A 20,445-nucleotide genomic window follows, 5' to 3' on the forward strand; every position below is an offset into this window, starting at 1 on the left:
TGTGTCATCTGCTTTTTCAGAGGAAGAATATTTATTTGATAGTTCTCATTCATTAAACATTGCCAGTTTAGAACCAATCCAGACATATCCAGAGGGAATTAGAGTGACCCCTGATCTGATCAAAAACTCCTCATATTATACCAGTTTGAGTCCAGTTTCGTCAGTGCAGTCAAACAGTTCAACACCACAATTTGATGAAACCACACTACTATCTGATTCTAGATACGCATCATCACAAGAAGGGGCTACTTCAGTTTCAGAACAGAGTTGTAGTGTACATGAGTTCAGTGACTCACTGCATGAACCTGTGAATCAATGTGAGGTTGAAAATCAGCAAAGTAAGATCATAGAACATGAGAGCCATGACGTGTTTCAGACTTATCTGGTATCAGATGAAACATCCTTAAAGATGGCCGCATCATCCAAATCTGAAAATATGCTGTCTGAGCCTGTTGCTCAGCTTGATAATAATGAAGAAAGGACATCTGGTGAAGTGGAGAAAAATTCTCCATTTGATATTTCTGATGCAAACCCTCAAACAACAGACACTGTACCAGGCTTGATACACTTCAGTTTTGAAATAGAACCACCTAAACCATTTGTTGATCAGATGGAGGACTCAGAACATGACTGCCGTGGGAAAGACATGTATAATACTGTAGATCCCACCATCAGATCCAACAGTTTGTCTTCTGAATCTAGTTCAGGATCACAAATCACAGATGATGTGCATTTTATCCAGTCAATTCCAGAATTAGCTAATACAGTTTCTGAAATTGGCAATCAAATCTTAGAAGGAGTAGAGGCAGCTCCTGAACTCCCACCCACACCTGTAGACAGGACTCTGGAAAAGACTGAAAGTGAAGATCGAAGGGTTGATCAGCCCACCACATATTTTGGGGCAACAGCAGAAGCTCCAGATCATATCTTGAAAGAGAGTTATCCCTTACAGTGCAGTACAGCACTTTTGCACAAACAGGAGACATTGCAACATGATGCTCAAGAAGTCTCATGTGACTTGAAGCCCAAACTTCCCATCTTCAGTGAGATGTCCCAGCATTCAGATCAAGAAGCCTATTTTGACTGCAGACAAACTACATCTGATTACTCTGACACAGAAATAGAAGAAAATGTAAAATATGAATTGGGAGTGGGTTTACAAAGATTTACACACAGTGCTACTAGTTGCTCGGGTGACAAAATGATTCAAAAGACACATGGACACCATTCATGTGTCACAGATAAGAACCCATACAGAAGATCTATCCAGTCATCTGACAACGAAGACTATGTAGATGCACCATTAATCCATGAACCGTCAGATGCAAAGCAAGGAGATGATCTGAGGACATGCAGTCCTCAGACTAGTAGTGGGCCATTTATACAGAAGCCACCAGAGCAGGGTGTTGATGATGACGGTGATATTCTCAAGAGGGTAAGAGGTTTTGAGCATGAACCATGAGGTTTCTGCATTGAAATATTTGAGCTATTGCCATATTTATTTTTTGATTATATATTGTTTGTTTCTCAAATGTACATATGAAACATGCTAGTTAGCTGTGATAAAAAGATTATATGTTGGTTGCCTACTTGGTTGCATGTTTGTATGTGTTTTTGCTTCATTTGTAGACTAACATCTGTATTTTAGGATTTGTACAATGTGGATATTGCCATTTTCTCTAAATTTGCATGCATACATGTGTGTAACATGTACGTTTAATAATTTTGAAAATATGTCTACAAGAATCAAAATAACAAAATTCCATTCCCCTTTCTTTCTAACCCATGTCATATATATATTGGCTCTTTGCTATCTGCCTTGACTGAGAAATTTCACACATGCTTTTTGAAGTCAGTCTCTTAAATGAATTTGTCCTGCCTGGCTAGGATATAGCTGCAGAGCTAGGTATGTTGTCTGATAGCTCTGAAGAAGATGTGCTGACCACCAGGGTGGTCCGGAGAAGAATAATCATTCAGGTATAATCAACACAGTGGAGTGGTGAGATCGCGTGTCATGCGGTCGACTTTGCATGTGGGGCATGGCCCCTTGTGTGAAGGCTGAAAGGCTCTTCCTTCAGTAAGCTTTTAGCTTTTTCTATTGGAAAGATGACGGCTACATAATATGGTTTCTTTTTCCCCCTCACCATTGATTATTGGTGTGACCCTTAACAAGGCCGGTGTTGTTTTTGCAAGGTTCACAGTTTTGTTTAGTGCAGGGTTCCTACACAACTATTCCTGAACTGTGTCTGGATAAGCACATAAGCAGAAATAGAAAAGGTTTGGATCTGGAATGTATAAAAACAATTTATACACTTATGTAATGTGAAATGTGTAGGAACCTTGTCAGTGTGCTGTGCAATAAAGCTAAAACCACTCGGTTGCCTTTTTTTCTTTTAGGTGAGCTATGCTGCACTGCTGTCCCTACTCCACAACTCCCTCTAGTGGAAACTAGTGCAGCTATCCATTCTGATCTTTCTCATTTCTTTATTCTTCAACAGGCCGATGAATTTCCTGACATTTCTCCACCGACTGTAACAGAGGAGCAGTATCTGGATGAAGAGGGGAATACGGTGGTGAAAAGGGTACACTCCATTCTCAACAGATAGATGTAGCAGATCAAATGAAATGTCATGTCATGTTGATTTAATGTCTATTAAATGCTCAGGTGACCAGAAAGGTAGTCAGACGCTGTGTGTCTGCTGATGGTGTGCAGAGAGAGGATGTGACAGTAGATGGTGCGCCACAGGGCCCTGTCACTGTGGGTGAAGGGGACAGATACTCCAAAGTGGTTAAGAGGACAGTGCTGAGGAGCGAGGGAGATCACACTGAGGTATGTCTGGTGTAATGAATAAATATAACACAAGCTTTACCAGTGCAGGCTAGTAGGTGAAAGCTTGCCGTTAGTTGAGTTGCAGATATAATATGTGCCTATAAACTGTGACCAGGTCCATTTTTCATTACACCCACAGGTAACATTTTGTGAGTGGGAGGGTGCTTCTGCCTCTGGTACAGATCATGTGGATGGCCAGGCGGTCAGCCAAGTCATGAATACATCAGTACTGCAGGGTGAGAGGTTGGAGAAGCACTTAGGAGACCCATCGCTTGCCTATGACCTTGCCTCAGCCAGAAAAGATTTTATTCAGGTAGAGATGCTCTTCAGATCAACATTCTGTGCTTGACAAAAGATTGATTATAATGATTATAAAAACTGATGTGTTTTGTGACCTACAATGACCTACATAGCAAAACCAAAAACATGTACCTTAATATTTTAAACATTATTCTGACAAATGCTGTTAATGAAATGTTGACCCCACCAGCTGTAGAATTTGCTTTAGTGTAGATTTCATAGTCCCTTGGTTCTCAAACTTTGGCACTCAGGCTCCCTCTAGAGCTAAAAAAGTAATATGATTAAAATGGTCGTTTATTTTTTGTAATTTAGTAAAAAATGAAACCTACATACATGAAATATATTCATCCTTTGAAAAGACTGATAATTTATATAAGAAATTACTGGTTGGGCTAGAGGGTTTTTGGAAGCACGCAACCTTATTCAGAAACGCTCATAGAAGAGCTCAGTGTTAGCTTTTTCACAAACACACAATTGGCCAAACCGGAGCGGACAGTTCTTGTCTGTAAAACACTTCTTCCCTCCTCCCCCTTCTCTTCACTCATACAGGCCCTAGGGTATATGGGGCTAAAGAAAGCACATATCCCCCGGATAACAGAGCAGCAGATTGTAAATGAGGACGGATCTGTGATCAGGAGGTCTGGTAGAAGGGCATGGCGTGGTCTGTCACAGACAGTGCGTGTTTTGTGTTAGGCAATGTGCATGTACAGTTTGGAATGTTGATTTGCTTAAATGTGGCTGAATTGCAGCCATGTTTCAGTTTCACCTGCCACTGTTCTCCATTCATATCTATACAACACATCTCCTTTGATGTGCTCTTCTCCAGGGCCCAGATGAGTAAAGTGTTCAGAGACAAGAGAAGCCAGGTGAAGGATGCTGGAGGTCACAGGCTGGTCAACCGAAAATGGAAGGACAACAAAGATGAGGGCCTCAGGGAAAGCCGCTACCCAGATGACCTCCAGCAGCACCTTCACCACCTCATCTGCCGGTACTATGCTGAGGAAGAGAAGCCGGAAGAAGGAGGGTGCTGAGAGGAAAAAGTGCAATGATTCTTCTCTTCCTTGTCATGTTGGTTCCCTGCCTCGTTTCCAGCCCCATTTTTCAACACCCCTCACCAAACACACTCCAAAAACGCTATGCATCACTCTTGGCAGTCCCCGAAAACACCTCCTAGCTGCCACAGTCTTCCTGAACAAACACAAGGGACAGATCCAGGTTCTTGACTTGTTTGATATGACAGGCATTGAGTTTTTGGTTTGACTTTATCACCACCTAACCTTCATTTCTGTGACCAAAGAGTGAGTGTTTTCATTTTTGTTCTCTTCTCTCTTATGTTCTGATGCTCTAAATATCCAAACTTTGGAATGAAAACAAAGTTTGGAAGTAATCCTCTCACCAACAACCTTACATTTTTTCCAGTCGACATTTGTAGTCATTCTAAACTGATGGAGAAAAGAGTTTATTGCACTGCCTGTTGTCATGGCGTGATTTTAGACATGTCTGAAAATAAAACTTGGCCATCACACAGCCTGATTCTTGTTCAAGGCTTTAAAAAGTAAAGAATACATATATATAAAAGATGCTACTATCTGATGTTTTGTGTATGTGTTACCTGTATTTGGAAGATATTTATCTACATTTCTATAGAATTTAAAAAAGTAGTCCATATTAGCCACCTTATAGCAGGCATGAGTAGTTAACATCACTGTGACTGGCTAATGGCTGGTCAACATTGAAAACCTGCGTTTCTTCTGTTCTGTGTGTTATCCTGTCCTTTATCCACATTTGAGCAGCACAAGTGAGTATCTCCTTACTACGCCTTCTCTCTATGTGCTTCATAGCAGTTATACAAGCCATTTAACACTTTCTTTGTTATCATTGTTTCATTTTTTTCTCTGATGGGGAAATGATGGGCATGTTGGTCTCTGCTTTTTTTGTCATATATACCCTCAGATGTAGCACCTTCATATATTTATTTGAAGGCAGGTTTCAGATACTTTCAGGATACTACCATAGAGAAGTCTAGGTCAAGGTGATGGTCCGTGTTGGGATTAAATCGTCTTTGGCACCCTCCTGCTACCGTATGTGGGGCAGACACAGACGGGTGAAGAAATATGCAAGCTTCAGATGTTAAGCTTTGAACAGTTGGAAGAGTCTTTATTTATATTTGCGTGTTTCAAAGTGATTTGTTATTTTCTGAAAGTATGACTGTGTTTGAGTTTGCACATGGCAACATTCACTTTGATAACAGATCACTTTATTTTTCTTACTTCTTTTAGATGAGCATTCAGTTTTGATGGTTAATTGTTTTAATTTTTGATGCTTTAAGTTGATGGGGCATATGTGTGTGTGTGTGTGTGTATAAAGTATGAAGAATTTATTGCTTGGAGACCAGAGGAGATAGAAGTCCTGCGGTACCTTGATCGATAGACTTGATCGATATATCCACTAAATGTTTTATTTATCAGTGTATCCACTAAATGCTGATTTCCTTTTCTTGGTTTGTGGTGTGTGATGTCAACAACATGAAATTACAGAGTTCACTGTGACAGGCTGAAATTTTCTTAAGTTGATGAAACCAACATCTTGTGTCTGTGGTGATGAGTATAAACATATATACATATTATATCTATCAGGGCATGTGTTTGTTTATTATATGACTTTTAAAAAGACAAGTAAACATGATACAATGGCTGCAATGTGTACATGGCTGGTAGAAAATAAAAATTGTACAAGTGTTGACTGTGTGCCTCTCAAGGTCTGCATTCTAAGATGCTGCAGAGAGAAATATTCCTCCCCTTTCTTGTTCCTTGTTGATATCATGAAAACAAAAAGCTCTCTCAATTCAGTAAACGTGTTCTGTACATGATTAATTTAAACGTTGTGAAAAAAATCCAGTCTCACACATATATACTATAACTACTATTCAAAAGTAATTTACAAATGTCTTCGTTTTCCATGTAAAAAATAATACAAAGAAACAGTCACAGGCAAAGTGGGAAATAATGATGTAGTTGAACCCACATATACTGATGCACCAGACACTCAACTAGTCTTAAAAATGACATTTTATTTCTTTAATCAGTGCCGACTGTTTTCAGCTCAACTCCTTCGGAACTCAAGACTTGTTGCTAAAAATGGGCTTCTCTCTATAGATATTCCAATCATTAGCAGCCCTTTCCATCTATTTGCCATCTATTTAATGTCATTTTAACAAACAAAACAATTGTTTCTTTCAAAAAAGATGACATTTAAATGACACGAAACCTTTGTATATATAAAAAGTATATATACTTTTTTTTTTTGTTTTTTTTACAGTTATTTCAAAATTGTTGATCATTTTCACAACACTTAAAATAATGAATACTAAGTTACTTTAGTCTCTCATGGTTTGTATGATCAGATTTTTGATAGATTTTTTGAGTTCTCACATGACATAAATCTAATACAGAAGTCATGGTATAGCGAGTACATTTTAATCTAACGGGATCTGAGAGACTGCTTTGTACTTAAATTGTTTTAGGTACATTAAAATAAAGATGTACCTGTAAAAAATCTGAAATAAAATTTGGATTGGTCACTCCATGTATTTCTAATCTATCCAATAAATCTAATCCCACAAACAGCACTGTGAGAGCATATACACTGCTCAACAAATAAGGGAACACTTAAATAACACAGCGTAACTCCAAGTCAAATCACACTTCAGTGAAATCAAACTGTCCACTTAGGAAACAACTCTGACAATCAATTTCACTGTTGTGCTGTTGTGCAAATGGAATAGACAACTGCTGGAAATGATAGGCAATTAGCAAGACATCCCCAATAAAGGCGTGGTTTCTGCAGGTGGAGAACACTTCTCAGTTCCTTTGCTTTCTGTCTGATGTTTTGGTCACTTTTGAATGCTGGCAGTGCGTTCACTCTAGTTGTAGCATGAGATGGAATCTACAACACACACAAGTGGCTCAGGTAGTGCAGCTCATCCAGGATGGCACATCAATGCGAGCTGTGGCTAGGTTTGCTATGTCTGTCAGCATAGTGTTCAGAGCATGGAGGCGCTACCAGGAGACAGGCCAGTACATTAGGAGACCTGGAAGAGGCCGTAGGAGGACAACAACCCATCAGCAGAATTTCTACTTCCACCTTTGAGCAAGGAGGAACAGGAGGAACTCTGCCAGAGTCCTGCAAAATGAGCCCCAGCAGGCCACAAATGTGCCTGTGTCCGCTCACACGGTCAGAAACAGGCTCCATGAGGGTGGTATGAGGGCCCGAAATCCACAGGTGGGGGTTGTGATTACAACCAAACACCATGCAGCACGTTTGGCATTTGCCAGAGAACACCAAGATTGGCAAATTCACCACTGGCACCCTGTGCTCTTCACAGATGAAAGCAGCTTCACACTGAGCACATGTGACAAACATGACAGAGTTTAGAGATGCAGTGGAGAACGTTGTGCTGCCTGCAACATCCTCCAGTATGACCGGTTTGGTACCAGTAATGGTGTGGAGTGGCATTTCTTTAGGGAAGCTGCACAGCCCGCCATGTGCTCGCCAGAGGTAGCCTGACAGCCATATAGGTATGGAGATGAGGTCCTCAGACCCCTTGTGCGACCAAATGCTGGTGTGGTTCATCCTGGGTTCCTCCTAATGCAAGACCTCATGTGGCTGGAGTTCATCAGCAGTTCCTTCATGACAAAGGCATTGATTCTATGGACTGGCCCGCCTGTTCCCCAGACCTGAGTCCAGTTGAGCACATCTGGGACATCATGCCTCGCTACATCCACCAACCATGTACCACCACAGATGGTCCAAGAGTTGGTAGATGCTTTAGTCCAGGTCTGGGAGGAGATCCCATAAGAGATCTGCTATCTCATCAGCAGCATGCCCAGGCATTGTAGGGAGGACATACAGGTACATGGAGGCCACACACACTACCCATTTTGACTTGTTTTAAGGACATTACATCTCAGCCTGTAGTGTTCTGTTTCCACTTTAATCTGAGTGTGACTCGAAATCCAGACCTCCATGGGTTGATAAATTTAATTTCCATCAGCAGTTTTTGTGCAATTTTGCTGTCAGCACATTCAACAGCGTAAAGAACAAAGTATTTAATTCATTCAGATCTATAATGTCTTATTCTTGTGTTCCCTTTATTTTTTGAGCAGTGTACTTTTGGTACATTATATAATTCCATGAGTCATAAAATACTTTTTAAATTAACTATTTACATTCTCAAATATTCTGTAATTCAGATAAAAATGACTATGATGACTATGCAACAACTAGTGGGTACTTTTTCACTATTAACTATGTGTCACACTCTCTGAAAGCATCAATGGTGATTAATGATTCAGGTTAATATATTTGATGGATAATATTTAAGATTTTTTTTTTTTTCATCATTTAAAATTTAGTTAAAATTTAAGTCATTGCCAGATGCTAACATACATCAAGAACAGCTAGAGATAGCAAGGCCAAGCACAGTTCAGGATATTAAATAAATACAAAAAAATACCATTACAAACCTGATCGTTTACAGCATCACACCTTTAATATATCATTAATTAAATATGTTGATTTTCTATTGCCATCATGGCAACAAACATGTTCTCCACATCCCAAAATTGGCTGTTGTAGCGGTGCAAGTTTCAGCAGAGAAATTTAAAAAATAATAATAAAATGAAAACTAATCATGACAGTGGCATAGTCCCGTTGTCACAAGGGCACCAGAGATTTCACCTCTTGATAGACCCTCAAGGAAGACCGTTCTGACGTCAGTATGCTCCCCCACTCCTCCCCTCTTTTTGACGATGACACACAAGAGCGTTTCAAGGGCAGTGTGCATGCTGGACAGGAGAGTTGTCCTTTCGCTTCTCTACACGGGGTGTCAGGTTTGAGTAAGAGAGCGTAACTGATCATCTCTTCGTGTGCCATTGGAATCAAAAACAAGCGACCGAAGTAAAAAGGAGGCTACGGCTCTATCATGAACATATAATTGTGCTTGATATGTGGAACTGTACTTCTTATCATGAACATTATTCACTATTATATCACTTTTTGATGCCATTGATCATGAAAATCATTTTGATAGGGAAATTATTAATTACACAATGTTAAACAAAACAGAAGAACATTATCCTGAAAATAGGCCCCCATGCATAACTCAATATTCGTAAAATTTGATAGATATATCTACATTATGCATATATATGCTACATTCTCCTATTTTTAAATTTTTATATGCAGTGTAAAGGTAAACATACTACATCTGCAAATGGCCTCTGCAGCTGTGCTATCCTTTACAATTTAAGCTTCTGGAACTTTATTTTTCTGAACATTGTAGGCTAGCAACAAATAAAATAGCTGTGGACTGCATTTACTAAAATTATTAGCTTGGCTGTAAGCAAGGATATCAAGTGAATAATTGTTTCATGTCTTTTGTTTTTCTCTCTTTTTTTTAAACAACCACAACATATGTACATCACCAGAACGATAGCAAGCTTGATATTAACATTCTTATCTTTCAAATATTTTTTTAGCACACACAAATAGACATAAAAATACATAACAGACATATCTATACATTTAAAATGCATACCAAAACTAAAAAAAAAAAAAAAAAAAAAACTAAACTAAACTGTTTAAAAATACACTCCTTGGATGACCCACTTGTTGTGGTGAAAATGTTCATTTGAAAATGTTGCGACACTCTGGTCCTGTGCGATTGAGTGTAAACGACCCCCCCGGAGAGGGAGGAAGGAGGGAGGGAAGAAGGGAGGGAGGGAAGAGGCTGGAGTGTACAGGTTTGACCAGAAAAACTCCGCCATCTTGGGACAAACAGTGTGGATTTTCTTTATTTTTTTCCTTTTTTTGTTGTTGGTGATTTTGTTGTTGATGGTTGTCTTCAACCAGGGTAAACTGAAGAATTATAATCCATTAACTACAAAATACACAAAGAAGACAAAGAGATGATTAAATTAATGAGACCGGTGTCTCATAGCAATGATGCTAATATGGCATCCGCTGATATGGAAGGATGCCCAGAGAGCATCCACAGGGGAGAGAAAGGACTGCAGGAGAGAGAATGGGGCAGACACAGGATGAATCATGGGAATATGGTTAGGGTCCAGTGTGTTCTGATGACATGAGACCTGGCGCATGGTGAGAGCAGGCGTGACGGAGCACAGGAGAGTGGGCTGCAAATTAAAGAGAAGGTGAATGACTGTAAACGAGGCACGAGGTTAGGGGTCAGGCGGGGCTTCCTTCCTCGTTCGGACACGGTGGTCTTACTTGATGGGCACACTGGGTGCTCCGGAGCGGTGGAAGTGGATGTTCTGCCACTTCCCGTCGCGGCGGTGCCACACGCGTGTCTCCTCCGACTGCATGGTACGTGGCATGCCACTGGCATCCATGTACTGGGTCAGGCGGATGTAGGCGATGCAGGCAGCATCCTCTCCAATCAGATGAACATGCGGATTAAGTAAAATAGTGTGGACTGGTTTGTTCCCTTTGGAGAGAGCTGGAATAAATTCCCCAAACATAGGTCAAACAAAGAAGAAACTCATGGAATTCTTCACCAGTGGAGTGTCCTCAAACATTACAGTTTTAATATCAAACAACCATTAGTGGCTTGAACTCATTTGTAAAGTAAATTAAATGAACCAGGAAGCACGAGAGCAGACTGAGCAAGTCCCTCACCGTTCTCAAAGTAGAACCTGTGGAAATCGTGGCCCTCTACAAGGTTTCCCAAAGCCTCTGGCTCAAAGGAGGTAAGGCCGGGATCGCAGATCTTCCTACAGAAAGATAACACATATGTCCCCACAATCCAGTGAAAGTTCCATTCCTTTAGGTTCTACACTAAAAAATGTGAACACTGGCTAAAAATGAAATAATCTGTCACACCTAATATCTTAGCATTGACATAATGTAAATAAACAGGTTACAGCAGGTTTGACTGGTTTATTCACATTACGTTAACCCTAAAACATTCTATTTTTTTAGTTTAGCCAGGTCCTGAAATTAGTTTGACACTGATGTAGATTGAAATTTCATAATCACACAAAATGTGCCGGGAAACAGGACTGGTCCCTTATCAAGTGTTCTGTCCACACATTACAGGTTCACATCAGGCGGGTTGTGGCATCCTACACATGCAGGACTTTGTGTATTTACTTAAATAAATTGTTATTTTATTTCAGTGTGCATTTTTTATTAAAAATGTTTTTTGTAATAAAATGCTATTTTAATTGCAGTTTTGATAAAGGAAAAACAGATATTTGCATAGTTTATTTAAATGAAATAACATTTTCAATCATAAATTGCAAAGAAAATTGCAAAAGGCCAAAAAGTGAAGTTCAAATTGTGAATGGTGTTGAATTGCAAGTTGAGTGCATTGTGACAATGTAATCAAAGGTCAGAGGGGAAGGGAGTACTCACGCATAGGCATCAAAGTCACCATTGTTGATGGATTCAATCAGTTGTTCAGTTACCTTGATGATCTCCTGTTTACGAGCTAAACACACATAAACAAAGGGCGTTACCACCAAAAGACAATCCATCGCATATGTTGGAGGGGAAAAAAAGATGAGTGTTTTCTGACTTGTATTTATTATTTCAGAATGATCAGTGTTTCAGGGGTCAGAGCTCACAGGCAACACTTTCATTCAGAAGATGTGTTAAAATTACCTTTATTGATAACTTGGCAAGCTGAGGGATGGCAAAAACATTACTCAGACTTTTTTCAAGATAAAAAAAGCTTTGCTTTATTTGCAACGTTATTAAAGCAGAAAAAAAGTATTTTTTTTCTTGAGTATAGAGCGCATGCTGCCAAGACTTTGCCATTCATTTGTACTCATTTCCTGCTGCAGCTTCTGTATTGATACCAAACCTGCAATGTTGCTGGGCTGTAGCTGGATATGCATGCATTAGTACAACTTGAATGCAATTAAGAGCAATGTAGAGAAACCACCCACAGTTCTCGGCTCTCAGTCTCAAAAATGCCTCTCTCTTTTTGCAAGAGACATTGATTGTAAACAGAAAGTAAAACTGCGAAAATGGCATGTTTGAAGTATTTGAAAAGAGGAAAGTGGGCTTTCTTGGGAGCAAATCAGTCCTGCACATGGACAATTTGAAGGTCTATTTAAAAAGATCTAGAGTCATTCTGACGCAAGACAAGTACATGATGCAGGCGTAAGGACATTGGGGCAGGCTAAGGAGTGGGAAAAGGGGGTGGGGGTGGGCTCTCATCTCCCATAAGTTGTGTGACTTACTCTGGGCTGAGATGGGCACCTGCCTGGACTCAGAGGTTTGTAAGCAGGCCCTGGGTTGCCAGATTGAGTTTATGCTGAGGCTTCCAAAGTGCTTGGCTGCCCAGAAAAGGGGAACGTTGTTGAATGGGGGGGGGGATTGAAAGGCATTTTCGAGTAAGACACTGGCAAGAAGCGCATGGGGAAAAACAGTGTTTAAAAAATGAAAGAAAAAAAAAAAAAAAAAAAAAAGACAAAGAAATGGCTCAGGCAAAAAAAATAAAAAATCCAGGATGACTGGAAAAAAATTTAAAAAATGGAAATGGAAAAAAGATGAAGATGTACACAGGTACTGATGGAACAATTGGTGCCACATTATTGAGAGAAAAGAGAGGCTACGAAAAAACACTCTGGATATGAAGAAAAAATTGGAGCGATGACTACAAACAGTCAGACAGGCAGTCACCTTTAAGGTCATCATCCTCAATGGTGGTATTAGCACTCTCAGTTGATTCCTAAAGATTCACATTTTAGGAAAGAGGATCAGTTGCGCAATCATTTCACACAAACAGAAAGAATACATTTTATTGATCTGTAATAACCACCTTGTTCCTGTCAACAGGGTTGTGAATAACAGTTGTCTGTGGTTCCTAGTATTAATCAAAAGGGAGACAGTTGGTCATTTAAGTGAGCACATATTTTTCTATGTCTAACCACATATTTTATATTTCCTTTAAAATCAAATATAATTTCGAAACCACAATAAAAAAAGGCAAAAGAAAAACACGAGCAGAACAAATTGTGTGCAAAATGTCAATGGTGCCCTGCACTGAAAAAGTACTGGTGATTGTGTGTAAGATTCCAGGGCCCCCGTGTTCTCTATTTATTGCTTTGAAAGCCTGAGAGAGGAGGAGCGTGAGTCTATGCCCACGCTTTCACCTCTGCAGGCTTTAATTCGGCACGTCAGCCTGCCTCCGACAGTGTGCCGCATTACATAACGCTCACACTCTGCAGTTCACCCCAAGCCAGTACCCCTGGGTTAGCTTTGCCCTCCATCTCTATGTCTTTCCAGCTCATTTCACTCTCTCTGCTCCTCTGATTTTACCTGGCGCCATGGCAACCGTCACCCAGCCACCCCTTTTTACACTGAATTTTTTTGCTAATCCTCTTCTGCCGCATGTTAACGTTCCATCCATAATGACAGCTGGTATATAGTGAGTTAACTTTCTATAATCCTTTGCCTAATTTCCTCTGGTCATATTTTCTAAATCCTCAGGTTTCCATACATCTTACATGATATTCACTGAAGTTCTCAGTACAACTCTAGATCTCATTCTGTACTGCTCATCATTATATTATATCTCACAACGTTTAGCTGATGCTCTGAACCAGAGCAAATCATTAGTTACAGGGACAGTTCCCCTGGAATTAAATGCCTCGCTTACGTCAAGTTTGAACCCTAAAATTTTGTTGTAATGTGATTCTTAGTCCTGCCCATAACCCACTAGATGTAGCCATGCTTTTTACCGTATCTTTGTGTCAGAAGCAGCACAACCCAATCCTTTATAGTCTATACAACTCGGAAATACACACCATGAGATTAATTACAGGAACAGTTTTGACTTATGCCTTGTTTATTCCTATGAATTTTTCATTGTTATGTTGTTTTATGCTTGCTTGTTAACCCCACACACACCAATAGAGACACAAATTATTCACCCCAATGGTTAATCGAAAGGATTCCAATGACTGTCTGACTCCTCTAATCACCATGCAAGATTATAGTAGATTACACTGAGTCACTTTAATCATCTGGCTGGGAAACATGAAAACATGAACAAAGTGTGTGTGTGTGTGTGTGTGTGTGTGTGTGTGTGTGTGTGTGTGTGTGTGTGTGTGTCAGTCCAGGTCACCCAGGCAGTCAGGCACAAAAGCAGCACATCAAAGCAAATCACGAGCACACACGCAGCTGTACACACCATATGCATCACTGGTCACATGATCCAATACATGGCCCTTAAGCATACAACCACACACACATGTGAATAGAATACCCTGGTGCAACCATTAAGTAACTTAAATCATGCAGATTACAGGGCAACATTTACTAAAGGGTCATTGTTTTTAAACACCTTCCCCCCAAAGCCACATTCCATGGCACAGATTTCCCTTTAGTAAACCTGGCCCCTGCTGATGTTGGACTTCAGTGCAGTGAAATACATGCATGGCTAGGAAAGTGGATTGTGGGTACCAGTGCTGGGGCAGGGCCTGTGTCTTTAGGGCTCGTGGCTATGTTGGTTTTGTTGTTAACCTGTTGGAGTGTGTACAGCAATTGTTACATCCACACTGACTGGGATGGACTAAACACATTAAAACAAAAGGACAAGGACACGCTGTGAGTGTGAGTGAACGTAAACCATAGGAATTATCACCAGACACCAGCTGGGGCTATGAATACATGTGCTTTTTCCCTCATGCACACTAATGGTGTGCCACACACTATTAAACAAAGCCAATGAGAGCAAATGTTGCAACTCTGCCTCCAAATAAAATGAACATTTTGTTTTTTAAAAAGATTAAAAATGATGGTGAAATACCAGTGATTACCATCAAACTAGCATATGGTGGCTACATAAAGTAGTGATACAAAACAAATAAATCTGACACAAAATGTAATACTTTCAATATCTTTTTCTTAATGTACTTGTCACAGTTGAAGTTTTTTAGCTGTTCTTTAATTTTTATTGAGAGTATAAAACGAATTAGAAGGTAAATTATTGGATGTAATGTAACAGACTGAAGGGGGAGGGGTGTAACAGCATCACAAACAGAATTCCACAAACACAAAATCAGTACAAGACTGTACAACAGTACAATCAAGTAAGAAAACCCACCTTGACACCATCTGCCTTCTTATTCAGCAAGCTCTTGGCTGCTGTTTGGGTAAAAGAAATAAGATGAAAAGGTCAGTCAAGGGACCAAGTGAAGATGTGACCGCCTAACACACATGCAACAGGCATGTCAGGGTACAGTACAGTCAGAGGCAAGCACTAGTCTTCCGAAACAGTCAGGTTTATTCTCCTGCGACACAGCTCTGCTGAGGTGTTCATTTGAAACATCAGAAGGTAGTAAATGTTCTTGACAGACAGCAATTCTAGCTTTATTAATTTCATTCTTTATCCTAGGAGAGAACAAATTAGAACATATAAAGAAGGATTATATTCAAAAAATGGTGCATCATCAGATTAGGTTGCATTAAATGCATGTTACTATTAAATACTTATTGCTGAATTTAAATACCAGTGTTCTATTTCAGATAATTAATAGCCATGATGGAAACAGTTAATATGTTATGAGTTGTGTAACAAAGTATACAATTAACAATTCTTCGCTCATCTGCACTAATTAAGACATAATCAGATTTTATGAGGCAAATTATAAGGTAGGGTAGAAGACCACTTTATGAATATAATCACTTCTGACTGGCATGCAAATCCAGCCCTAGACTGGCAAAGAGACAAAGGGAGGTGCATCGTAGACACTCCTGAAATCAAATGGGCAAGCCATGTGATTGGTCAGATATAAAGACATGCCCCCTTTCCTGCTGTTGCAGAACTCTTACCTCAAAGGTACCACATCCCAAACAAAGGAGTGAAGATAACAAAAGACAGGCAAAAGACAAACGAAATTAAAATCCTTCAGATCCTGCTAATTACTCCCGAAATGGAGAATAACCAAAATAAAGTTAGCAAAAATTTCCCAATAGACAGATTAGACACTATTTCATAACATGTCACAATGAAGAGAATTAAGCCATGAAATGTTATTGCAGTGTCAATGTTTTATTGCTTGAGCAAAGACAATACCTTGGAGCTAGGCACGAAATTCTCATGAAATATCAGTAAATTGAGCATTATTACACTGTGGTACCATTTGAAGTGATGGTGGGTGTAATGTCAGGTATACTGTAAGGAATAAGTTTGTATACCACTGTTGGAAATGAGAGGCAACAGGAAAGCAGAGACAGGCATACCTGAAAAGTTTCTGGTGACCAGCAGAGTGGTCAAAATGGCTCCCTATAGGCAGGAGGAGAGGCAGAAGGAGGCAACGGACAACGAGACGTGAAAGAGATTCAGTGAAAGAATGTGAAAGATTAAAGACGTGCACATAAGTCTGTCTAAGAAACAGGTTTTGTTAAGACTGTGAGAGGGCAAAAAAAAGGTACAGAACGTCAGAGAGAAGAGAGGGTTTTCTACGTTCTAATAGGGCAAAAGGGGAGAGGGAGGAGACCTTAAGTTTCCTCCTGGCATTGAACTTCTTCAGGCACTCCACAGTCTCTTGTCTGTGCATCATGGAAGCCACTGTGGATCGTTGCTGTCAAGAGAGAAGCAAATAATGGTTGTTACATTATATCGTCACAACCAGGGATCTAAATTTGTGTACCCAACCCACAAATTGCTGCACAAAAATCCACCCAAATCAAGAAGTCAAGAGCATCTGTAACTAAACATAAACAGAAGCCAGGAACCCAGTCCCAACTGGTTCCTTTGGTATTTTAATTAATTATTCTAACTATAACCTATGACACACCTTTCGAGCTAGCCTACTTATGCAGGGATACACCAGTCTATAGCCCTGCTACAGCCACAACATATCCTGTTAACATTTTCTAAAATTACAATTATGTTCCTGCATGGTTGTGTGTCCTCGTCAATAAAAACTGTACCAAACCTATACCAAGACAAAGGGTGAACTTTTACGGGTGATATAATAGTGAGTTAAAGCAAGTGTGTGTGTGATATGAATTGGTAGTGTGATAGTTCGGACACATACGCAGATCCAGGGGTGTTTGAGCGCCTCACTGGCCGTAATGCGCTTTGAGGGGTTGATGGTCAACATTTTATTAATCAGGTCTTTCGCCTCAGGAGTCACTGTGTCCCACTCAGGTGAAGGAAACTACAACCATAAATGAAAACAATAATCTTTTGAACAAATGATTCTGTTTTCGTACAATATTGGATTTGAAATGGCAAGCACAGCTCTTATTTTAATACCATATGGAGCCACTGATTGCCATATAGAAACAACCAAACTGAAAATACACAATAAAAGTTCTATTCATTAATCCAAATAATTTTATTGTGCTAAAATGTGAAATGCATTACTTTAAATGAGGAATTAAAAATGACAATTGATGCTTAATGCTGTCAGACCATTAAAATAGTGTCTCTACTTACATCATAGGCTCCAGCTTTAATCTGCTGGTAGAGCCGGTGCTGATCCTCATCCCAAAATGGGGGATATCCCACCAACAGGATGTACAGAATAACCCCTGCAGGACATGATAGAAGGATATTAGAGGACATAAAGTTAAAGGAAACTTTACTTGATCATAATTTTTCTACAGCTTTCAGAGACCCCTGACTTCGATAGAGACCCCAAATAGAATCTGATCCAGCTAGGAATAGAGGCTAAAAAAAAAACATAAATGGGTCTGCCTAAAGATGGAAAACTGATCAGACTTCCTTTAATTATCCTTGCCGTTGCTTATGTCGAGTTACCAGCTATGCCACTAGTCGCACAGAGTTATGTGACTGAAAACATGAAGATACTTGACTGGAACAGCCACTGATTAAGACACACGTTCCACATCATTATGTGACCTGGTATTATATCACATGGCTCACAGACAACAGGGATGAGAAAAGAAGCTCCAAGCTCCTGTTGGTGGCAGACACAAATAACACCTCCAACATACAAATCAGCTGAGTCATCCACAGTCACTTGCTACTGTGTGTGTGTGTGTGTGTGTGTGTGTATGTGTGTGTGTGTGTGTGTGTGTGTGTCTTCCTCACCACAGGCCCACATGTCCACTGGCTTCCCATACGGGTCCTTCCTCAGCACCTCAGGAGACAGATAACCAGGGGTACCTGCAAAGCCTGCAGAGAGCGAAGCGAAGGCAAAAAGAAGGACAGAAGCCATTTATTTCAAACAAACTGGCACATTAAGTTTACACATCATGCACCTTTAATAAGTATAACTAATAAGGATGTACTAACCAAACCAAGCTTGCTGATCCCCCTGCACTTCAATAGCCAGCCCAAAGTCCGCCAATTTCACGGCCGCTCCCTTCATCTTGCTGGCCAGTAGTAAATTTTCCGGCTGTGTGTGCAATGATATGCAGGTATAAGCAGATGCCATGTTTCTCTCACAGACAACAGAGGACCATCAAAATCATCAATCACTGCAATCACATGAAATTAATAATAAAGGGGGGTTGGCAATCCAAGGTCCAGGGTTTACTGATGCTGCAATATTTAAATTATATTCAAAATATTTAAATTTAGATTAGTTACGAGTTCCCCTAGCCTGTCTATGGTCCTGCAGTAGCAAGAAATGGCCATATGTATAAAGAGTGCTTTGGTCATTCTGCTTTTCAAATTAATTTTGCACTCAAGCGAAAGTCAGAGGAATAATATTTTTTTCTGGAAAAACCCTCACACCAAGCAGTCATTTCCGCAAATGCCTGCGCACTTCTATAGGTCGCTCTCCTCCTCGCCCCACCTCTCTCCTCCTCATTAGCATTTAAAGCTACAGACACCAAAATGGCGCATGCTGGGGTATTATTGTATGACAGGCTAAAAATGGCTGTAATTATGCACCACGGCTGAATTTCGGAAAGAGACTTTAGATACAGTATTATTAGACCACTAAGACCTGTATAAAAGCAAAATTTCATATTAGGGGACCTTAAATGCAAATTAAAAACAAAAAGCCTGTGAATTCTGCATGACCCAATGTACAATCACCACAAACTTTCTTGTGAACTTCAGCAAAATAAGCATTCGTGCATTAGTCACCAGAAGTTAATGCTAAAGGAACAGCTTGTCTTACAAAAACATTGCTAACATGGCTAACACTGCAGTATTCATTGCAATTTTTTTGGTTGAGGGGGGAAAATAAATAAATAAATAAAAAACACATTTTAGGTTGCAACCATCCCAAGAAGAGAGCGAAATCCTGGAGGGACAGAATTGATAGGGCACCAAATTACCAAAATAACCATTTCAAGGTCGCAAATCCCAAAATGCTGTACCCCTGCATGTGACCATCTTTGCACACCACCAGGACAGGGCCCCAGCCTCTCTGCATGTGCCTTCACACGCTATCTGAAAAGGTTCACTCTCCAGAGAGCCGGCAGGGGGCCCAGAGACAGCTTGACCACATTTCCTGATGAATTATGGATCTCCTGGCATTTACAGACCAACTCACCATAGAGACACCACCCTTAAACTGTAGTACAGGCTGGTGTTAACTGGTTCAAATATAAAATGTACATTTATATTTATATTATATATAAGGCAATATAAAACCATTGCTGACACAGACAGAGCTAATGCAATGCTGCCTAAATCCACATCCATTGTTGCCAGATCCCAAATGTTGAAGTATCATACCAGCATCTTAAAATTATTGTATTTTGAGAACATCTAACATACGCGCGCATTTAAAATTCTGACATCCCTCAGAAAGTCTGCCTCAATAACACATATCATAATAGACTGTGCCTATTATAGTGCATAATGCAACCTTTACCTACAGAACATTTGTAAAAACCACCTCTGGGCAGAACAGCGCCTCTACCTGTGTGGAGTGCAGGATGAGTCCCTACACTGAACAGCCCAGAAAATCATTTACACGTTCATTTACAACTGTTTACCGTTAGTGCATAGCTACAGACTTTAACCACCCAGTAAAACTGGGTTCTTTCTCTGATTCATTTCTGTAAGTCTGATATTGATGTTGCCTATGCTTACTCTTTGCGTCATGCAACTGCGCCATGGAACTCTAATCATGGTTTACTTTATGCATCACGCGTTACATTGAGTAGAGCATGCTAGCTGTGCAACACAATACAGAACTTAAAAACTGTTGTTTCTTTATATTGGTAAATAAGAATAGTTTTTTTTTTTGTTGCTTAAATGGATATACTGCACATGCCATAGACCATAATAGCAACTTTTCATCTTGAACGGACACTGAACTTAACCATAAAACCAAATATGACCA

At 40.0% G+C, this 20,445-nt stretch overlaps 2 protein-coding genes across 21 annotated transcripts in view; one reads left to right on the top strand and one right to left on the bottom strand.

The window, feature by feature from the left end:
• Positions 1–5,872, top strand: part of ank2a (ankyrin 2a, neuronal) — a 51,338-nt gene extending 45,466 nt beyond the window's left edge. For all 9 annotated transcript variants that reach the window (XM_028975463.1, XM_028975457.1, XM_028975460.1 and 6 more), the window contains 4 exons: positions 2,499–2,582; positions 2,666–2,830; positions 2,970–3,143; positions 3,957–5,872. In XM_028975463.1, coding sequence (XP_028831296.1) covers positions 2,499–2,582; positions 2,666–2,830; positions 2,970–3,143; positions 3,957–3,971 — 438 coding nt within the window. In that variant the 3' untranslated portion in view covers positions 3,972–5,872. The remainder of the gene's footprint in view (positions 1–2,498; positions 2,583–2,665; positions 2,831–2,969; positions 3,144–3,956) is intronic.
• Positions 5,873–6,180: 308 nt separating this feature from the next.
• The window catches only part of camk2d2 (calcium/calmodulin-dependent protein kinase (CaM kinase) II delta 2), a 29,093-nt gene continuing 14,828 nt past the window's right edge, over positions 6,181–20,445 (bottom strand). The window contains exons 7-22 of one of the 12 annotated variants that reach the window (XM_028975466.1): positions 18,435–18,537; positions 18,231–18,314; positions 17,613–17,707; positions 17,209–17,331; positions 16,666–16,749; positions 16,409–16,451; positions 15,270–15,307; positions 14,627–14,686; positions 12,981–13,025; positions 12,842–12,890; positions 12,400–12,495; positions 11,816–11,836; positions 11,567–11,642; positions 10,829–10,923; positions 10,421–10,649; positions 6,181–10,326 (exon numbers count right to left, since the gene is read on the bottom strand). In XM_028975466.1, coding sequence (XP_028831299.1) covers positions 10,236–10,326; positions 10,421–10,649; positions 10,829–10,923; positions 11,567–11,642; positions 11,816–11,836; positions 12,400–12,495; positions 12,842–12,890; positions 12,981–13,025; positions 14,627–14,686; positions 15,270–15,307; positions 16,409–16,451; positions 16,666–16,749; positions 17,209–17,331; positions 17,613–17,707; positions 18,231–18,314; positions 18,435–18,537 — 1,332 coding nt within the window. In that variant the 3' untranslated portion in view covers positions 6,181–10,235. Of the gene's footprint in view, positions 10,650–10,828; positions 10,924–11,566; positions 11,643–11,815; positions 11,837–12,399; positions 12,496–12,841; positions 12,891–12,980; positions 13,026–14,626; positions 14,687–15,269; positions 15,311–16,408; positions 16,452–16,665; positions 16,750–17,208; positions 17,332–17,612; positions 17,708–18,230; positions 18,315–18,434; positions 18,538–20,445 lie in introns of all 12 variants that reach the window. The other 11 variants (XM_028975470.1, XM_028975465.1, XM_028975468.1 and 8 more) reach the window with 11 other exon arrangements.

The sequence above is a fragment of the Denticeps clupeoides genome, chromosome 4 (genome assembly GCF_900700375.1).
Source record: "Denticeps clupeoides chromosome 4, fDenClu1.1, whole genome shotgun sequence".
NCBI classification, from domain to species: domain Eukaryota; kingdom Metazoa; phylum Chordata; class Actinopteri; order Clupeiformes; family Denticipitidae; genus Denticeps; species Denticeps clupeoides.